The sequence below is a fragment of the Heliangelus exortis genome, chromosome 14 (assembly GCF_036169615.1).
Source record: "Heliangelus exortis chromosome 14, bHelExo1.hap1, whole genome shotgun sequence".
Taxonomy (NCBI): domain Eukaryota; kingdom Metazoa; phylum Chordata; class Aves; order Apodiformes; family Trochilidae; genus Heliangelus; species Heliangelus exortis.
In genome coordinates this window covers 5,039,171-5,058,680 of record NC_092435.1, presented here as the reverse complement: position 1 = coordinate 5,058,680, position 19,510 = coordinate 5,039,171, and the positions used below count along the sequence as shown (strand labels likewise).

Here is a 19,510-nt window from a genome sequence, read left to right as displayed (position 1 = left end):
CTGGGGTGACAAGTTTGTGTTCAATTTCTTTTTCTAAAGTGGGCTCAGCTGACAAGCTGCTTTTTGATGCCTTTTTTTGTTGTGTTGGGTTTTTGTTTGGTTGGTTTTGGTGGGGTTTTTTTTGTTTTTGGTTTTTTGAGGTTATTTTAAACATAGTAACCAGATTGGAATTGTCACAAATCACCCCTTCCAGCTCAGGGAAATAGGGTGTACAACTGTGCCCAGATTGGGTCTAAAGCTTGCAGCCTCAGGTGCTCTGGAGTAGACAGGAGTGGAGTGAATCCTTCCCAAGCAAGGCAAGGACAACTCTGATCTGGGGAGCCTGTTCAAAGCAGGGATGCTGCCCCTCACAGTCCAGTAGGATGAAGCTTTGTGCAAAAAAACAAAGTCTCTGCCTTTGTCTTGTTCAGGTCTTTATTCTTATTTTTCATATAGGCTTTTGTGTGTGTGTGAAGGTGGCTCTGAGTCCTGACATTATCTTTGTAGAATCCCAAAAAGAATATTTGTCTCAACAGCTGCCCTGACAGAATGGATGCTGTGGAGGCCTCATTCCATAAGCCCTCTGGACTCTTCTCTCAAGGAGAGCCCCTCATTTGGGTAACCACCCTGATATTCTCACAGGAGCAGCCCCTCCTTTAGTGGCCATCCTAAAAAACTGAACACTGTCCCTGCTGTGTTTGATGTCACCCTGGCAGGCAGGACACTGTCCTTATCCCATATGGGACAGGGGCAGGGAAGCTGCACCCTGCAGAAGGCAGAGTGACATCTGGTGTGTGCCCTGGGTAAGGCCAGAGGAGAGGGTGCCTGTGCAGAAATCAGGGTTATTGCTGTGTCATCCCATCTGGAGGGCTCCAGCTGAACACTTGGCTCTGCAAGATATGCCAAGGCCCCCCCAAAAAGGTGGGGTCAGGTGGCATGAAAGAGGCACCCTCAAAATGCTGGATGTGTGCCCGACATCCAAGGACCTGAACTTCCTACTGAGATCATCACTGGATCCAAGGTTGGTGATATCTTTCCTATCTCTCCTTTATCTCTCTCTGTGTCTCTGTTTCTAACCTTATCTCAGCACATGAGGGTAACGTAGCTTTACTACCCATTGCTTTGTTAAGTTTTTTTAGTTTTAACTTGTTTTGACAACTTCCTTAAGTTTTGCTAAACTGTATTCCATTGCTTCAAAGTACCATCATTTGTAATTCTGCTAGTCCTAGTCTGACGTGCTTTATAATCTTACTTTTAAGTAAAGTGTTTTTATACAAACCTCCTGGGTAATAACCTCACTTCTGAGTACCACACAGAGAATTCTCAATCTCACCAAACGGGTTGCTAAAAGAGATAAAATAGAGGAGGAGGAAGAGGATTGGGCCCAGGGTTCTCTCTCAAGGAGTTTAAAATACAAGGGGGTCCAGCCCAAATCTCCCTGGGTCAACCCCCACTCTGGGGAACTCTAGCTGTGCCCACCCTGTGGGATGTGCTATTTGTTTTGGCCCCCACCTCTGGGGAGCTGTGCTCACTTTGTGAGATGTGACAGTGGGTGGTGACAATCTCACAGTGGCTCTCTCTGTAGCTGCTCTCTCCACCACCCCACACATAGCAGAGGAAGAACTCTTGGAGCTCAGGAGAAACAGAAGATTTTTCTAGAAAATTTTCCAGCTCAAAGTGCCCAAAGCAATCTGGTAACAATTATCTTAAGCACTCAGGAAAAGCCTTGAGTTTGCCAAATGATTGTCATCTAGGCCCTGTAACAAAAAGTGGATCTTCCTCAGTACTGACCTTTAGCAGTACATTTGTAATGAAAGGCAGGTGCTAAGGTAAATTATGCTTTAAACTTTAGAAACACTAAAGTTTAGTGTTCCTACCTTGGTAGAAACACTACCCTTAGTATCTTCATTCCTCAGTGATGTGTTAAATAGGCAGAACCACCTGGTGTTCTTAGCACTCCTTGTCCAGCTAAAATAATGTTATCCTTGTCTCGAAGGAGGTCTCTCTCCTGTTTCTTCTTCCTGCAGGCACTGAGTAGTTTTCATCTCAAGAGGCAAATGGCAGAGAAGGGCAGATTGGCCTCTTGAGGTGATGTTGGATGAAGTGTACACCTCACTTAACCTCCCCACCAGGGGCTGGGGTGAAGCATGTCCCCTTCTGACTGGTGAACATGTGTGTGGTAGCTGACAGGACAGGTCTGCTTCGAGAGGTAACAAGGAGGTTGGTGACTGAGTCAGGTTTTAAAAATAAGTTGTAATTGAGCAATAGTGTTCCCAATTCCTTGTGGCACTGAGTGTAACTTAGCAAGCTGCCTCCTGTTCCCACTCTGAGTCAGGGAAGTGGATCCAAGTACAGCCAGGGAGTCCTTGTGACTTCACACCACTGGTTTGTGTCACGGTGACAGTACAACACAGTGTGGGTTGGGACTTTTAAGGAAGCACACGAGATCTTTGTTTAAGGTCAATAACTTGGTGCTGAGAGCGAATTCTGCCACTGCTGTACAAATGGCTGGGCAGTGTCCTGTGTAAAACAGATGTGCTTGCACCATTTTGCTTTTAAACCTGGGCTAGTTCTTTTTGTGGGTTCATGGACAGCCTTTTTCTTCGGTTTAACAGTTCCTGTTCTAAAAGCACAGTGGCCCTGCAGGAGGCTCCCCAGTGTTCCTGCTTCTCCTGTGCAGCCTGAGGAGGGGAACATCCCGAGCAGTGGGTTTGGAGAACAGGAGGTAACCACAGCACAGACTCTTCCCCACCCCACTCTCCCATGTGTTATGGGTGACACACAAACTGATCCCTCATGTGGGCAGAGCTGGGCCTTGCAGGCTGCCTGGCTTTGGGTAGGAAGCACCAACCCCAAGAACAGTGGGGACAGCCCTGGGATGAAGTACCTGCGATCCCTGGCATGGGTGGAGGGTGAACTGCTGGCCACACCTGGTGTGGAGGGAGCATCATGGTGTTATCTGTCCTTACAGTCTCAGCTGTAATTACAGTCTGAAGTTAGGTGGGAGTGTCTTGTCTTCATTAAAATGAGATGTGGGTACTGAAACAATATTGTGTTGACTTGTTGAAGTTATCTCTGCTGAAAAGGCAGCAGTTCTGGTAGCTTGATTTGCTGGTAGGTGCCTGAGTGTTGGGTGAGTCAGGTCCCAGTCAGCAGCTGGAGGAGGTGAGCACAGAGATGCTGTAGCTGCAGACAAGTTCTGGTCAGAGATGAGGTGGCCCCGTGCTCTGCACTCTGTGACAGCAAAATGATATGGCTTTTGCCTTGTGTTTTTTAAGTAGCCAGTTTTATCTCTGTCTGGTCAATACAGCCGTGAGGAGCAGAGAAGATGGACTTTTAGCCATAAATCAGCAACAGCTTTGTTCAATTCAAAGGTCACATCCTACCTGTAGTAGGTTCTTGGCTCTGCTGAGGGCAGCATTGAGCTTATGACAACTTGGCTAGCAGAGATGATACAGTTTGGTAACAAGGTTGTAAAGGTTCAAATTTGTTATTCTCCATAAAAGCAGTGTATTTAGTATGAAATTAACTTTGTTGCCACTCTCCAGATCACTGTAGTAGCCATGCTGTAGTAGACCTGAGACCCTGTTTCTTAAAAGCAAATAATAATGATGATGTGATCAGCAACAACATGGCTACTACAGGAAAACACAGTGAAATAAACTGAATTTTCAGCAAAGCTGATTTCTATTGGAAAAAAAAAAGCAAGCTGCACACAGAGCACAGATGATGCTGGGCAAGCTGCAGTTCTGTGGAGGTGGTGGAGAATTTTGAAAGACAACGTTGGATTAAGCACTGCTGGAGGAAGGGATGTGTGGTGTCCATAGTTCTGCCTCTGTACCATGTACAGACCCCTCCAAGTCCTGTCCAGTCTCGTGTCCCATTCCTGATCCTGGCATTGGTTTCCACTCAGTGTTCCAGGAATTTTCACAGACTTGCCAAATGCCCTATTGAAAAATACATCTGCACTACTGAAATTAGACATATTAAAAGTGACTTAATGATGTCTTCTGATAATAGCACCTGTGCTATCATTTGCATTTGCTCACAGCAAAACTGCCTTCTTGTGCCCGATGATGGCTTTTGCAGAGTTTGTACAGCCTGGAAAAGGAAGAACAACATAGAGAGGCTGGACCCAAGTGCTGATCCCTGCCCTCGGAATGCTCACCTGGACCTGGTGCTGAGCAGAACCTCCACGAGAGGGAGCTTGGAAGCCAAGATCTGGTTCGTCCTGGCAGCCGTCAGACTCAGTTCTGCACAGGTTGAAAGCAGAAGAGAAATGGAAAGAAATGTATATTCTGGGAGCCTGGTAGCCTGGTGTGAGTTTATCTTTCTAGGGCTTCAAAGGAAGTTTTGCACAGTTAATTTGTCTGTAGACAAATAAAGTCTTTCATGCATTTGGAATTTGCATGAAATGGAATCTCCATTTGGAATCGTTCATGCATCATTGAGGTTATTCATGATTTTCTATTATTACAGGCAGGTAAGATAAGCCATTTGCCTCAGCTGCTGAAGCTAAAATAGAAATGTAATCACAAGAATAAGATTTTATATGACTCTATTTCCTTGAGCATCAGAAACTCTTACCAGGGTGAATTGGGAAATTGACTTTTAATTTGGCTCAGCTAAATCTATTTTGTTTTTTATTATTATTGCAAGCAGGTGCTGCAGCTGAAAGGGCATCACAGTTCTCATGTGTCAGGGTCACAGTCTGGTCCCACAAAAATGCCTGAAAGTTGTGCTGATTTGGGCTCTGCTGGTTTGGCAGGGATGTTTGTCCACAGCAGAGCTGCCTGCACAGCAACCAGACCCCTGTCCCTGGTGATCCTGTGACCCTTCCCAGCTGAACACTGATGGAAGTTACTTGTGCAGCTCGTGTGGGATCATGGCACCACCAACACTGGAACCATCCAGTGTGAGACAGTCAGACAGTGCAATTCTTCTTTAAATTTGTCTTCATTTGCAGTCTCACGCCAGGGTTGTTCACCTTCAGTTCTGTCAGTACCCATGCACAGAAGCTGCCTGCTTGCTTTTGATCTCCTCCAGTTTTTCAGACAGTTTATTCATGCTGATGAACACCAGGATGCTGCAGAGCTGCTTCCAGTGAACAGTATTTGTGATATTGTGTTGCTTAAGTACAGTGGAAATGTCAGTGAAAGGAGGAGACACCACGATAGGCTAGGATAGGATTCTTGGATAGGATCAGAGCAAACTGGAGAGGAAGTCTTGCTGCCTAATGTCACTCTCTCATAACAAAACAAAGAGCAGGTTAGAGAAGCCTGATCCTGCAGTTGGAAGCTAATGGGTTAAACCAACCAAACCCACAAAATTAAAAATACATTAATTCCCATTTTCCCAGCAATTCCATATGAGTAATCAGTACAGCACAGTGATGTCAGGCTCTTTAAGCTGCTGTTTGGCAAGTAAAATTTGATGGAAATGCAAGTGTATGATTGTTTCTTATATTCAATAATCAGAAAAGGTTTGGGACAGGAGTTTTTAGAAGGGCAAGACCTGGTGAGTCAGCTGTAACTGTTGAGATATACTTGAGATATAACATGACTTGGAGATATAACATGACTTGTGAAGTCAGTGAAAAATTACAGCAATTGTTACAGGTTTAAAGGCAGGACCAAATGTTCTGGACCATCCCTACCTGATGTGTGTCTGTGTCATCTGTGGCTTTTCCAGTCTGCTCCAGTGTTTCTCCCACCTCACAGTTTAAATCTATCTAATATCTATCTATCTAATATCTATCTCAGGTATTCCTTGCAATTTCCAGTAGTTTCTTTGTTTTCCCTATAACTTGGGAGCACACCCTCTTGGAATGGTCTCGCATGTATCAAGAGGCCTTTGTTGTTCTCTCTTTAAATCAGGCTCAGTTCTTTCAGACTTTGTTTTCTGAAAATACCATTTCTAGTGGAAACCAGGAAGGGACCAACAAGCAAAATCTCAGCAGCCCTTCATATGTCTTTGTTTGCAGGACTTTGTTTCCATCCTTCCTGGATTGTGCATGGTTGTGACTTCCTCCAGCAGCAAGAGCAGCAGCAAGAATGATCCCCTATGGCAGTCCAGTGGCTCTTGGCACTGTTCTGTGCATTTATTTCTGCAGGTGGGGGCTCCTGTACAAAAGCTGCCCAAGTGCTCAGTAAGGGAGGTCAGGCACCACCAACTCACAGTAAATGGGGCAGAGCAGTGGCACGAGGGTGAGTCCCAGGTCACGGTGTGAGGAGGCTGCACCTGACAGCCTGGGCTGAGCCCTGGGGAAATCCCAGGATGGGCAGCTGGCTCTGGTGTTTGGAGGATGAGCTGGTTTCCTCCTGGCCCTGTGTTAGCTGTCCTTCTGGGCTATGGCAGCACCACCATGTAATTGTAAAACTGTGTGGGGATGTGGGCTTTCCAGGTGTGAAGTGGAAACCAGATTACCTCTGAGATTTGTGAGACTTCAGAAAGCAGGGTGTGAGCCTGGAATTAGCAGCAAGTCCTCCTCTGCCTCTCTGGCAAGGACTCCCACCTGGCTTCAAGTTTGGTTGGAAACATTTCCCAGTCTCAGTGAAATACATCAGCCTGTTCAGCAGACCAGACCTTGTCTGCCCACCCCATGGAGCAAGGGTAAGACTCACCACAGTGCATGGGTACCAACCAGCTGGGGTTTTATTGCACCTCAACGAGACCAGAGCAAAGGCAAAGCTCACTGCTCAGTGGCTTCAGCAAGAGAACTGCTCAGGTTTTCCTCCCTGACCCCACAGCACAAGCCATGGGGTCTCTTTGCCCCTGTGCTGCTCACCACCAGCTGGGAATCCTCTGTGTTTTTCCCAGCCCCATTAGTGCCACTCTGGCAGAGCTGCTGCACAGCCTTTCCCCTGTTAATACACCCATAACTCACAGGAGAAAAAGATATCCTTTAATGCAGTGGTGAGATTTAAACCAGGGGAGGTATCAGTTGGGGTTTTTTTAACTTGTTTTTCAGGCTCTCAGTTCTTTTGCTCCAATCTCTGCTCCACATCTGTGACTGCAGCCTTCTCCATCCATCTGAGAGGAAAATTATGTGTGCAAGAGGAGTCAGGAATCCCTTTCCAGCACTCTGCTCACATTATTAGGACTCCTGCACCTGCCACACGCTCAGACACATCCTTGAGGATGCTGCACCTGAAAGTCCAGTTTCTGGATGACTCCCAGAAGATCTTTGTAGTTGATGTAAGTGGGTATCATATTCTTATTGGGTTTTTTTTGGGGGGGTAATTATTAAAGTCATTGCTTCTCTGAAGGATTGCATGATCTCCAATAGATTCTGGGTTTCAGCTTGAAAAAAAACCAAAAACACAAAGCAAAAAAATCTCATTCAAAAAAAAGTGTTTGTAGCCCTGACTGCTGTGTGTGTTTCAGAATTAACACACTCTCCTCTTGTTGAGATTCTTTATAAAGAAGGAGGAATGGCTTTTACTTATCTGGTGTCACCTTCCTAAGTCAGCTAATATGAAGTGATGCACTCAGGAATTGTTCTTCTCTCATTTGTCTGGCTGCCAATATAAGCATTCAATAAGGAAGAAAAATCTGGAAACAGAATAAAACCAGGATATTTAAGCAATCTATCCCTGGTGACAAGCATCTGCATGCATATTTTCCTGAGCATTTAGCTGAAAAGGACAACTGTGTGCTTTTGAGAACAGCTGAGGAAAAAACTTACTGTATCTTTTTTTTCTGCATGGCAGTATTCCATAGCACACTGTCATTAATAACTCACATTTAATAAATGCTACCTGAAATAGGCTTTAAATGTTATCTGTTAATATTTATGATGTTAGATTTGTATATATAGTATACATATAAGTGAAACTAGATACAGCTTGACTACATGATGTACTTTCCACAAGTGTGACTGAACATTTACTTGTGATTAGGATTTGATAACCACAGCAGCCAGCTGAGTCAGATAATGCAAGTATATTTCTTCTAGCACTTACCTGCATTTCCTATGAGACCAGAGTGCTTCATATAAAGTTGTTTTTTTCAAGTTCTGTTACATTTCTTAGGCAGTCCTGTCCTCTGATTTTATAGCACAACCTGAAAACTGCTTGTTCTTACCACCTGGTTTCTTTGCAGTAGCAATTTTGCACAAAAGGGGACCACAAACAATTCCATCACTTGGCACAGTAACAAAGGTTTTTTTATTTAGTTGTTTGCTTTGTTTTGTTGTTTGTTGTTTTTTTGTGGTTTTTTTTAATGTATCCTAGGCCTGGAGTCATCTTAAAAATGAGACTAGTCATTTAAAATCCTTTCTTTTTCCATATTGATTAGATCAAGACATAGTGAGAGACAATTTAAAAGATGCTGCTGGTACAATATTGCTGTATTTTTCCATCTTTGCTTTCTTATTTGCCCAAAACACTTATAGCACTATAGCTCTGCATGACATGTTATTGCAGCAAATATCTTTCATCAAAAGAACTTCTGGTCATTTCCTTTTTTAGCATGGAATGGTATTGGAAACCCCTTTCAGGCATTTCATGCATTTGATGCTGTGTGGGTACGATAAATGAGTTGTTGAATTAGTGACTTCTCCATTATAAAAGGACTGCTCTGGGCTAAGTTTCCAGCAGACATTTCAAGCAGCTCTTCCTAAACCCCTCCTGATTTTAGAAAGCTCTTTTGAACGTGTGGTACTTCAGTATAATGGGAGACTAAAAGAAGAGAGAAAACACAGTGGGCCTGATTCCCCCTCTGCCTTCATCCTCGGCGTCTGCATCCGTGCCCTCCCCTCACGTGGGTACCACGGCTGCTGGCACGTGCAGTCAGGTCCTGTCTCCAGCCTGGCTCTGCACAGGCATCAGTTCCTCCCTGGGAAGGCTTCTCCCTCCATCTGCACCCTCCCCAACAGCCAGGACCCACTCCCTTCCATGGCCATGGAGCTCCTGGGATTGCCTTTAGCTGGGCACCGCTGGAGGTGGCTCCTGGGATGGTTCTGACCAGCCAGGTCTGAGCCCCCCAGGGTGGGGGACATGGCACATCTCCACATGTCCTCCTCCTGTTGAACACCCTGGTGTTAAGCCATGGCACAGCTGGGGCCTCTGAGAGGCATTTCCCACCCGTGCCAGTGAGCTCTGTGTCTGGTACTGTGAGGACACTGGGACCCCCAGTGCCAGGGACAGTTGCAGGTAACCCTGGAATGGCTCTTGCACTGAGAGGGGAAACTGCAAAGCTGCCTCTCTTATTCCTTTACCCCAGGTACCCAGGTGAGACCTGACATCTGCTCCTGCCCATAAAGTCACTCCTCTTCTCTCTGGGCAGAGTTAAACAATGCAGCCCTGAGCTGGGGCAGCCTCGGGAGCCCTCCCAGAGAAGCATTTGCAGCCTGGGCAGCTTTGGTGGTGGAATTTGCTACAGGGCAAGATTCGGTGGGAAGGAAAAAAAGAAAGAAAAGGTGATGCAAACAAGCCCAGAATTGCTGGGGCTGGTGCAGAATGAAGTATACTGTGGCTTTGTGTCCTTTGCAATGAATAAAGGTGGGAATTCATTACCGGGAGATGTGAAGAGCTGGCTGCATGCCAGCTGGTCCAGGGAGGGCAGAGGAAGCACTGGGACTGTTTGCTTCTGGTGTCTGGCATTGCATGCAAGCTGCAGCCATACAAAAGAAACTGATTGGAGGCCACCTCCTGAGATGGTGGGCAAGGATCACACGAAATCCCACAGGCTGTCTCTCCTTGCTAAACTGCAGACCTGGTCTGTGCTACAGGGGATGCTGTGGCTTTGTCACTGGAGCCCAGGTGCTGCCAGGATGTCCTTTGGGGCGGGGGTGTGGATCCCCATGTGTCACACATCTTGCTGTCTGCCTCTGGATGTGTCTCCTGCTGTTTTACCCTGCTTACAGTCCCAGCTACTTCCACCCTGGAGGCAAGAGATGAGAGCCACATCTCCTTTCCACCATCCTCAGCACAGGGGTTTGTGCCTGTGGGTAGGAACCTGGCCCTGCAATGTCACTGAAGGCACATTTAAGGTGAGATGTGGGGTGCTCAGCTCTACGTGTCATGGGCTCCTCACACAGGGTTCCTCTGGCACAACACCCCCTGCTCTTGTCTGATGCTGTCCCAAGCACAATTGTACCCTGGTGCTTGCAGCCATGAGGGTCGGGGTCTTGATACCCCAAAAACCCAGGCTGGGGCACCTGCAAGCACTGCTCTTCAAGGGGAAAGCCTCTGTTTATAAACCATCCCCTGCATCACAGGGCTGCCTCTCCCCAGTGAGCAGGTTTTCCCAGGGCTGGAGCCACTCATCTCCACTGCCCTGGGCACTTCTGGGCTTGGAGGGGAGCTGGTGGCTCCCAGCAGACATGTGGTGGGTAATAATCTGGTAGGAAATGTTCATCTTTCCTGGCTGCCTGACAAAGGGCAAGGCCTTTCATGCTAGAAAATTCTAGCTTGGAAATCAACATTTGTAATTGTTTTAATTACCCTTGTGATCTAGTAATTTTGAGGAGAACCAGGAGTGCTGCAGAGCAAATGCTGTTATTATGCTATCACTTTTCAGCAGCCTTTCAGGACAGAGCCAGCAATTTCATCCCAGGAGAAGACAGGAAAGGTGGTTATTAACGTGCATCACTGCCAGCAGCTGGGGTCCCTCCTGTCCCTGCTGGAAGCCTCTGGCAGAGGGAGCTGCAGCCTGCCTTAACCTTCATCACCCAAAATGCCAGAATTTAGCAGCTTACCCAGCTTCTCTGCTCCAGCTTGCTTTTCCTCTAAGCCATACTCATTTTTGGAGTGTTTTCATTAATTGATAAAGGAGTAGCAGGGTTTTTGCTGGGGCAGGTCATTGCCAGGTTCATTTCTTGTGCTTTCTGGAGCAATATTCCAAACTCAGGGCCCTCTCAGGTTGTTTTTCAGCCACGTCACACAGCACGGCCACGAGTCAAGCAAAACACCCACCAAGTCTTTTTGTCTACTGGGAGTAACTACAGCCTGGTGTAGTTATCTGAGTGTAGTGCCACTTAATTAATATTGCTAAAGCACATGGATGACCCAGGGCCCAAGGCACAGGATCTCCACAGGATCCTGTTGCTGTTAATTACTCTTAACCATAAGAGTAGCTCATCCTTGACAATCCGGTTGCTGCTGCCAGGGCACACGGGCTGTGCTGGCTGTGCAGGTTTGAAGCTTTCTCCCATTTGCTCTTAATCAAGCCCAGTTGCCAGAGCCATCCCTGGGTCAGGCAGGTAATCTTCTCAGGGACTGTTCACTGGTTTTCCGGGGACAGAACTTTCCATGTAGTGATGGATGCAAAAGGTGAGCCAAAAGCAAGGTTTCTTTCCTTTTACTTTCCATTTTGATTTACATTGCTTAATAAAAGAGGGAAGTGATGAGAGGGAATCTGCTTTCCAAGATCAGAGGTAAAAGGCATGCAGCGTGCAGTCATCCTGTCCCATGTGCTGTAACAACAAACATTTATTGAGCAAGGTTTTGGAAACCAGGAAAATCCTGCAGCTCCTCTCAGGGTGAAAGCAGGGAGCTAAAAAGTTCTCCTCCGACTCACGGAAATCCTGTCACAGAATTGCCTAACCCACTGCTTCCATCGTGTGCTTGTTTGCCAGCAAAAATCCTGTGGAAAAGGGCTGTTCAACCTCACCTGCAGCCACCTCAATCTTGTGGAGAAGGAGTATTTTGGGCTGGAGTTTCGCAGCCAGGCTGGGAACCACGTGAGTCTGGGTCACTGCATGGGGCCCCACTGCTGCATCGTGCTGCAGCCCTGCAGCAACTGGGTGGGAGGATGGCCCTGAAATAGCAGATGGAAAATACTCAACACAAAGGTTTGTCATGAAGCAAAAAAAAACCCCTTGAAAATGGGGGTTGCCAGGGGAGCCACAAGCCAGCTGGCAAAGCCCTGGTGGTAGCCACGGCCCGTGGGGTTTATCCATAGCCATTTGTGGGGTGCAGGGTGGCCTCAGCTTGTCGCAGCAGCTGAGCTGGACAACATTTTTGTGTTGCATTCTAGCGTGATGCTGCTGCTTTTATCCCTTTGGTCTCTTGGGCTGTTTATTCATCCAGTTCTCCATTGCCTTATTTCAGGTCTGGTTGGAAGCACTAAAACCCATAACAAAGCAAATCAAAAGTAAGTAGCTCAAGAATAAAATTATTCTAAATCATGGCCACTGACAGAGCAGAGCAGTCAGATTTCTGCAGCCTTTATTGCTTGGGGAGAGGGGCTCTGGTTTCCAGCATTTACCTGAGGTCATTTTATAGCATGAGGGTGGGTGATATTGTTTGCAAAGACACAACAGTCCATGGAAAATCCTGTAGAAATACCACTGCATTTGTAGTCTGGTGTCTGCACCATTTTAGGCTGGAGCTGTTAATAACCTGGCAGCTTGGCAGAGGGGCAGGGGTGGCTGCGTGCGTGTGTGCACATTGCTGTGCTGGCAGAGCACAGCTCCCTGCATGCCCTCCTTTTCCCCTTTGCTGCTCTCAGCAGCCCAGATGCCTGCGTGGCTGGAGCCCTGAGTGAAGCTGGGGTAGTTGTGTGCCTCACAGGCTCTCTGCTCCTCTCCAGCCCCCAGCTCCCTGGGCTGCTGCACAGTGATGCTGCAAAGCCTGACCTGAACCCGAGCTCAGCATCCCCTGCTGTGGCCACAACCAATATTAAGACAGTGCCCCATTCTGCCTACACCTGTCTCCAACCTTGCAATGAAGCAGAATTTCCCCAAATTCATGACAGCTAAGAGGTGGTCATGAGTGGGAGGCCATGACCCCCAGGGTTTGCCACAGGACAACAGCAAGGCAATTTTTGCATTAATTTCCTTGTAAAAGGAAAACTTGATGAAGAGCCTTCCCTTCCTGGGTGCATCAGAAGTGGGATTATTTCTGGCACAACTTTCATTCCCTTCTGGCCTGCTTTTTTTTGGACCCTGTCCCTCCAGAAGCCCCTGAGCCTTCCCATGGTGCCCTGAGACAGTCAGTGCCTACAAAATTGCCTCTCTTCCACCAACCAGGCTCTTTGCCTTGGGCTTGGCCCCTTGTGCTCACCCATCCCACAGAACAGCTTAACCCCAATGGCCTCCTATGTAGCTGGTGCATCCCAAATCCTTGGAGGGCTGAGTTTAATGTACAGCCCTGCAGATGTCAGCTACATGGGGTTCTCACTATGCTCCAGACAAGCACCCCTGGCAATGCTCCATGGAAACTCCCCTCCTGGCAGGGGTCATTGCAAATGAAACAAACTGTTTCCTTTACTATTTAGGCTCCCAACTCCCTGTTTGCTTCCACTGGTAACACTGGGGATCTGGGCAGGCTGGTATTGGGGGGCAGGATGGAGTCCCTGATGCTAAGGGATTCTGACCCTGATTTGTAATAGCCCAGGGTGATTTGCTCTGTAAGAAGGCAGCATGTGTGAAGAGAGTTATAAATGTTCTCAAGAGACATGTAAAAGAAAACTTATGAAGATGTTGTGTTTTAAGATCCTAAGGAGGTTCTTTTCAAATTTATGGTGAAATTTTTCCCAGTGGACCCCGGCCATCTGAGAGAAGAGCTGACCAGGTACAGTACTTGTTCTACTACTGTCTTACCACACAGTGCTGTATTTTTGAAATTGCAAAGCATGTGTTCAATTCCTTATCTTCATCCACCTGAACCTGCCTGTTAGCAGTGGTTATTCTAAGTACTGAAAAAGCTCTGCATTTTACAAATCAAAACCCAAGAGAGTATCTTTTCTTTGATCCTCTTTTTAAGCAAAATTCACTTGAGGGATCATCTGCCTTAAGAGGTTGCAATTTAATTACTGCCAAACACTTCAGCAGTTGGGCACCAAGTCTGACTTTGCTCAGTCTATCTCCTGCTTCCAGCTGTGTTCTGAAAGAACTTTAATTTTATTTTTAAAAATTACTTTGTTAGCCCTGATGCTTTAGAGAAAGCGCTGCAAACAGGAACTAAGAATAAAAGAAAGACAGTGTTTCTGCAGAACATTAGCCCTGAGAGTTGCAAATGTCCTCCAAAGCATAAAGGAACCTGCTATGAGGCATCTCAGTGGTAGAGCCATGGTGTGCCCAGCTGCAGGGCCTCTGCTCTCCTCCTGGGGATTCTGTCCCTTGGGCTGAAGCGTTGGTGAGCGCAGGGAGAGGTGCAGAGGCAGACAGGCCCCCCCCCTATCCCAGCAGAGCCTTTGGGGCTCAAACTGGCACCAGGCTCTCTGCTGAGCCCGGCTTCCCCCCAGGACATGCTCCTGTCCCCCTCCACAGGTACCTCTTCACCCTCCAGATCAAGAAGGACCTGGCACTGGGGCAGCTGCCCTGCAGTGACAAGAGCGCGGCACTGCTCGTCTCCCACCTGCTGCAGTGTAAGGGCAGGCGAGTGCCCACAGGGCCAGTGCCCCTTCCCTGGGGACAGGGGACACCAACCAGGCTTTGCTTTGGCTGCTTAGCCAGCAGTTCCCCCCCCCTTGCAGTGACACCCTGGCAGCCTAACCCAGTTATCCCCGTGTCCCCTGCAGCTGAGCTGGGTGACTTCCACGAGGAGACGGACCAGCAGCACCTGGAGACTCACAGGTACCTGCCCAACCAGGAGTACCTGGACAACAAGATCATGCACTACCACCGAAAACACAGGTAAGGGCTGCTTCACACCACAGCTGCCCACCCAAAACACTGAACGGGCACCTGGCAATGGGGTTGCTCCCATTAGCAAGCAGGGCTGGCAGTGGGGTGGGTGTGATGCCAGTGTGTGCGTATCCAAAGTGGCATTTTTTTCAGCCTGTTTAAGCACTGCCTTCTTACTCTTGTTCCTTCCTGGCATGCTTGTGTCTCCAGTGGGAAGACTCCAGCTGAGTCAGACATTCAGCTGCTGGATGTGGCCAGGAAGCTGGAGATGTATGGGATTCGCCCACACCCTGCCAGCGACGGCGAGGGGATGCAGATCAACCTGGCTGTGACCCACATGGGGGTGCTGGTCCTGAGGGTGAGTCCTGGGCTTGGGGAGGGGGACACCATCTGCAGCTGGGGGTGGGCATTCTCCCCTCTGTGTGCTCCAAATCCTCCCAAGATCCTACAAAAGGGAGCCTGCCCCACCACAGCTCAGTTTTGGAAGTGATGCTCCAGGGTTCAGGGCTCAGTCCCACCACCCCCATCAGTGCTGGCTGGATGCCACCGTGCCTGCACGGGCTCTGTTGTCCCTTGTCACAGCGAGTGCAGCCATGTAAGCACCACAGGTTAACACAGATGTGTCACATGTGCTCACCATATAATCTTCCAGCAAAAACAGCCCCCTCACATCTGTGCAATTGCATAATGCTGTAATCATGGTGTAGCTGCAGAATAAATATAGACTTCCTTGCAGCCGGCATGAAGCAGAGCTTGCCTCCCACACCAGCTAATTTCAACCTGGGAATATCTTGCCAGAGCAGTGGAAAAAAAAAAAAAAAAAAAGAAAAGAAAAGAAATCCTGTGGGTCTGCTGTTCATAATTAGTGCTGCCAGACCTGGGTATTTATTCAGAGCCATAAACACCCCTCACGCATGATTAGAGCACCAGATTTTAATGGGCTCTCCCAGAAGGCTGCAAGGGTCTCTGTGCCACAGCACAAAGCATTTCTACCCAGGCCTGCTGCAACACCAGTGCTGAGTGGTTGTGTTTTATGGATGTGTAATGGTAATGAGGGGCAAGGCACACTTGCAACCTGCTAAAGATAGGTCTAAGGGCTTGGGAGGGAGTGAGCTGAGCTCTGCTACTCTTACCAGCATAGGAGAAGAGGGTCTTACTTTGATTCTGCATTAACTCATATGGTGTTAGAGCTAGGACAGACAGGACTCCCTGCCTTCACCTCTGTGAGGTTTTCCTTGGTATTCTGGGGTTTTATAAATAGCTTCAGTAAGCAGAGTTGAGCCCTGAACCTCAAGTCTCACTTCTGGGACCAACTGGTGGTCACACACCAAATCCTGGCACTCCTTCCCCAAACCTCAGCAGCAGTGAGAGTCATGTCAGGGTCCTGTGTAGTGTCCTTCAAGCTCAGGTCTTGTCCAGTTGTATTTCTGGAATCCTCACATGTCCTATCCTGCTGTAACTGCTGTGTCTGTCCTTGCAGGGCAATACAAAGATCAACACATTTAACTGGTCCAAAATTCGCAAACTGAGTTTCAAGAGGAAACATTTTCTCATCAAGCTCCATGCAAACATCTCTGTAAGTATGACACAGCAGGCAGCTGTGGCCTGAGGATCAGCCATGCAATGGCCTTGATGTTGACTAAAATCCATTTTGCTGCTCGTGAGGGATTCTCCTTCCTACCCTGAGCATGAGCCACCCCTCTGTCCCCAGCATGGTGACACTGCACTGCCCAGAGCTGCCTGCAGCCCACTGCAATGCTTTAAGGGGACAGGGACAGATGGCAGACCCTGACCCCACACCCCCAACTCTTGTCTCTGGCTGTGCAGGCACTGTGCAAGGACACTCTGGAATTCACCATGGCGAGCCGGGACACCTGCAAAGCATTCTGGAAGACCTGTGTGGAGTACCATGCCTTCTTCAGGCTCTCTGAAGAGCCCAAGTCAAGGCCCAAAGCCCTCCTGTGCAGCAAGGGCTCCAGTTTCCGCTACAGGTAAAGTCCCAGGGAAAAAAAAACAAACTGCTGGGGTCAGGAAGGGTGTGGGGATGGCTCTAAACCTCCCTTTTATGCCGATCCTGACTGGATGTGAGGGAAAGATGCTCGAGAGCTGCTTTTCTCAGGGAGACTTCTGCCTCAGTACTGCCACATCCCCTCATCCCCCTGGGATGCAGGGATGCCCAGGGCTGGAGCCGATGGTGGTGCTCATGCCTTTCCCCTCCTTGCTGCAGTGGGAGGACACAGAGGCAGCTTCTGGAACATGGGAGGAAGGCAAAGATGAAGAGCCTGCCCTTTGAGAGGTACTGGAGGGGACAGCAAGGGTCAATGACGAGGCTGGGGGAAGGAAGATGGGACCCTTCTGGCTCTGCACCCACTCATGCTCTTGTCCTTGCAGGAAGCACTACGCGTCCCGCTATGACGAGAGGCAGTGCCGCTCCTCCCCGGACCTCCTGACAGATGTCTCCAAGCAGGTTTGTCCCCTCAGGGTCTGAGAGAGGTAGCAGCAGGGCTGGGGTGGGTCTTGGGACAGCTCAGCTGAATATCAGCCTGACCCTTGGCTCTGGGGGCTTTGCCCCCCTGCCCAGCTGGGTTCTGGGAACTCACCCCTCCTCTGCCTCTGCTCAGGTGGAGGAGCTGCGCCTGGCTTACGGCAGCCGGGGCTCCTACCATGCGAACGGGGTGCACGCCTCCGAGCCCACACTGGGCAGCCGGCGCCGGAGCTCTGCTGTGGATGTGATGTTCACTGCCGAGATGGAGCGTTCCAAGCCCGAAACACCGCCTGCCTTCCTGCCCCACTCCAAAAGCTCCTCTGCCTTCCCCCTGCTCTATAATGAGCTGGAACTGCAGCGAGCCTGGGAGCCTGCCAACCTCTTCAGTGCCAGGAACCCCTTGACGTCCTTCCGGCCCTACCACCAGTTCACAGGGAACAACAAGAGCACCTCGGTGGGCAACATGCGTGAGGTGAGCACCCGGCCACTGGTGTACACAGACGTCCCATGTCCCCCGTCCACAGCTGCCCTGGCCCCGCAGCTCCTCTTCTACCTGGACAGACCCCCGCAGCACCCATACCATGGGCCGGTGCCCAGTGAGGACACGGTTGGTGGGTGCAGCCCTACAGCTGCAAAACCACCCAGCCGGAGCCCAAGCGGGACGCAGGTTGGGGAGTTCCATCCTGAGGCAGTGTGCACGGCAGCCGGCACCAGCCCAGCTCTGCCAGGGGACAGCAGCTCCTTGGATTACAGCCTGCAGGAGCAGCCTCCCAAGCGGTCTTGGAGCCAGTCAGACATGAAAACCATCCACTTCCCCTTCAGCTCGGAGTTCAGGCCTCTGGGGCCCTGCCCTGCGCTCAGCAGCCGGCGAGCAGGAGTCTTTTGGCAGATGCCAACCCAGCAGGGCCTGGCCCTGGGGCCGCGGCGAGCAGCCGAGCGCTACGTGGGCAGCAGCACCGAGTCCAGCGATTCCGACTCTGACCTCCTGAGTGCCGACTACTGCTCCCTGTACGGCCGAGTGCTGCGGTCACCCATGGCCCGGGTGCGGCTGTCCTCTGGCAGCCTCCAGCTGGATGAGGAGGATGAGGAGGTGTCCTTTGCCGCTGAAGAGAGGACTTCCAGGGGGGCCTCCAGGTATTTCACCTAGGTGCCTGGCAGAGGTGGCTGGCACTGACCTGGGGCTGCAGGAGGAGGACACTGCTGCTTGCAGAGCTGCTTCCTGCTTGTGAGACTTTGATGGGCTTGTGTTGCGCTCTTAGATCTAGAGGATGTGTTAATGGACAGCAAGGCGAAGTTCAGAGGTACCAATCCCCTGCACCGTGCTTGGAAGTTGGTGCATCTCTGCCACTGCACATGGGCGTCCTGCTCCAGTCAGAGGAAAAAGGGCTCTAGGTGAAAACTCTGGATCCTGCTCAAGCTGGTGCCTGTTGGCCACTCTTGGAGCTCAGCTGACTGCATCTTATCAGAGAAGGGAGAAAAAGAAAAAATGTTTTTTTTCCACAGCTACAGGGAGGCACACTAGTGAGAAGGGTGTTTGAGGCTTATCTGGAGAGGAGCAGGATGGCCAGGGAAGGCTGCTCAAAATACTCACATTCTTGGTTGGTTGCCTAAAGAAATGCATTACACAAACAAGAGAGCACACTGTAAGGTTTGTTTGTGCTCCTGGTTATCCTGTGCTGAAGAAGCTGTGGGGACAGGGACCCCACATACTGCTCTAGCACAAGTTCTATTTAAAAAAGTGGATGAACTTTCTGGTTAGAGAGCTGTTTCTTCCTTTTCCCAAAGTTCTGCAGCTTGTAAAGAGCAAGAAACCTGACTGAATACAGCATGTAAGTGTGTCAGCCTATGCATGATTTGGTAGAAGGGAAAATAAAGCAGCAGTATTTCAATAACAGACTGTACACACAGCCCTCTGAGATCCCTTAAAGGGTTATTATACCTCAAGGACACAGGCAAACCTACAATCACTGTTAGCTCCTGAACTCATGTGGAGATACTGGTAAAGGCTGGCCCAGGTCAGCTGTACCTTGAGCATGTCCCCAAACAGATGCACAGTCCCACCAAGAGGGATCAACAAACAGCCTCACTGCCCAAATCTCCAGGAGCTGGCCCAGGATTCAGGAATATGCTGGGAGAACAGCACTGAGAGGCAGAAATAAGGACACGGGAATTATTTTTGGATTTTTCATTTGACTAGAGAGCAGTGTCTTGACACATCCAACATGATGGTCAACAATAGCAGAGGAACAAAGCAACTCATGAGTGACAGAAATTAACACCTTAAAGCTAAATTCATTGCATAAACGAGCTTTCTTGGGACTGACTAAAATAAAGGAACAATCTCAGTAAGCAATGGCTCATATGTCAAGGAACAATTGAAATAACCCTTGAGTAAGTCCTTCCCCACAGCCCCTGCTCAGCCCTATTCATCCAAAAGAGGTAAAAACATCTGCTCAAGTGATTGTGTCTCA

General features: G+C 49.1%; 1 protein-coding gene across 1 annotated transcript; it reads left to right on the top strand.

The window, feature by feature from the left end:
• Positions 1 to 6,824: 6,824 nt before the first annotated feature.
• FRMD7 (FERM domain containing 7) lies at positions 6,825 to 18,723 on the top strand. The gene is made up of 11 exons (XM_071757930.1): positions 6,825 to 7,176; positions 11,561 to 11,665; positions 12,036 to 12,078; positions 13,421 to 13,499; positions 14,198 to 14,563; positions 14,765 to 14,912; positions 16,035 to 16,130; positions 16,382 to 16,545; positions 16,782 to 16,850; positions 16,946 to 17,021; positions 17,176 to 18,723. Exons 1-11 carry the CDS (start codon positions 7,120 to 7,122, stop codon positions 18,184 to 18,186), a joined length of 2,214 nt encoding a protein of 737 aa, XP_071614031.1. The 5' UTR covers positions 6,825 to 7,119; the 3' UTR covers positions 18,187 to 18,723.
• The last annotated feature ends 787 nt before the right edge of the window (positions 18,724 to 19,510 follow it).

Bases quoted from the DNA above. Each gene is read 5' to 3' on its own strand.
- FRMD7 (XM_071757930.1), top strand. From the start codon at position 7,120: ATGCTGCACCTGAAAGTCCAGTTTCTGGATGACTCCCAGAAGATCTTT. The intron at 7,177-11,560 runs GTAAGTGGGTAT...CTTGTTTGCCAG, and splicing joins AGAAGATCTTTGTAGTTGAT to CAAAAATCCTGTGGAAAAGG. The intron at 14,913-16,034 runs GTGAGTCCTGGG...CTGTCCTTGCAG, and splicing joins TGGGGGTGCTGGTCCTGAGG to GGCAATACAAAGATCAACAC.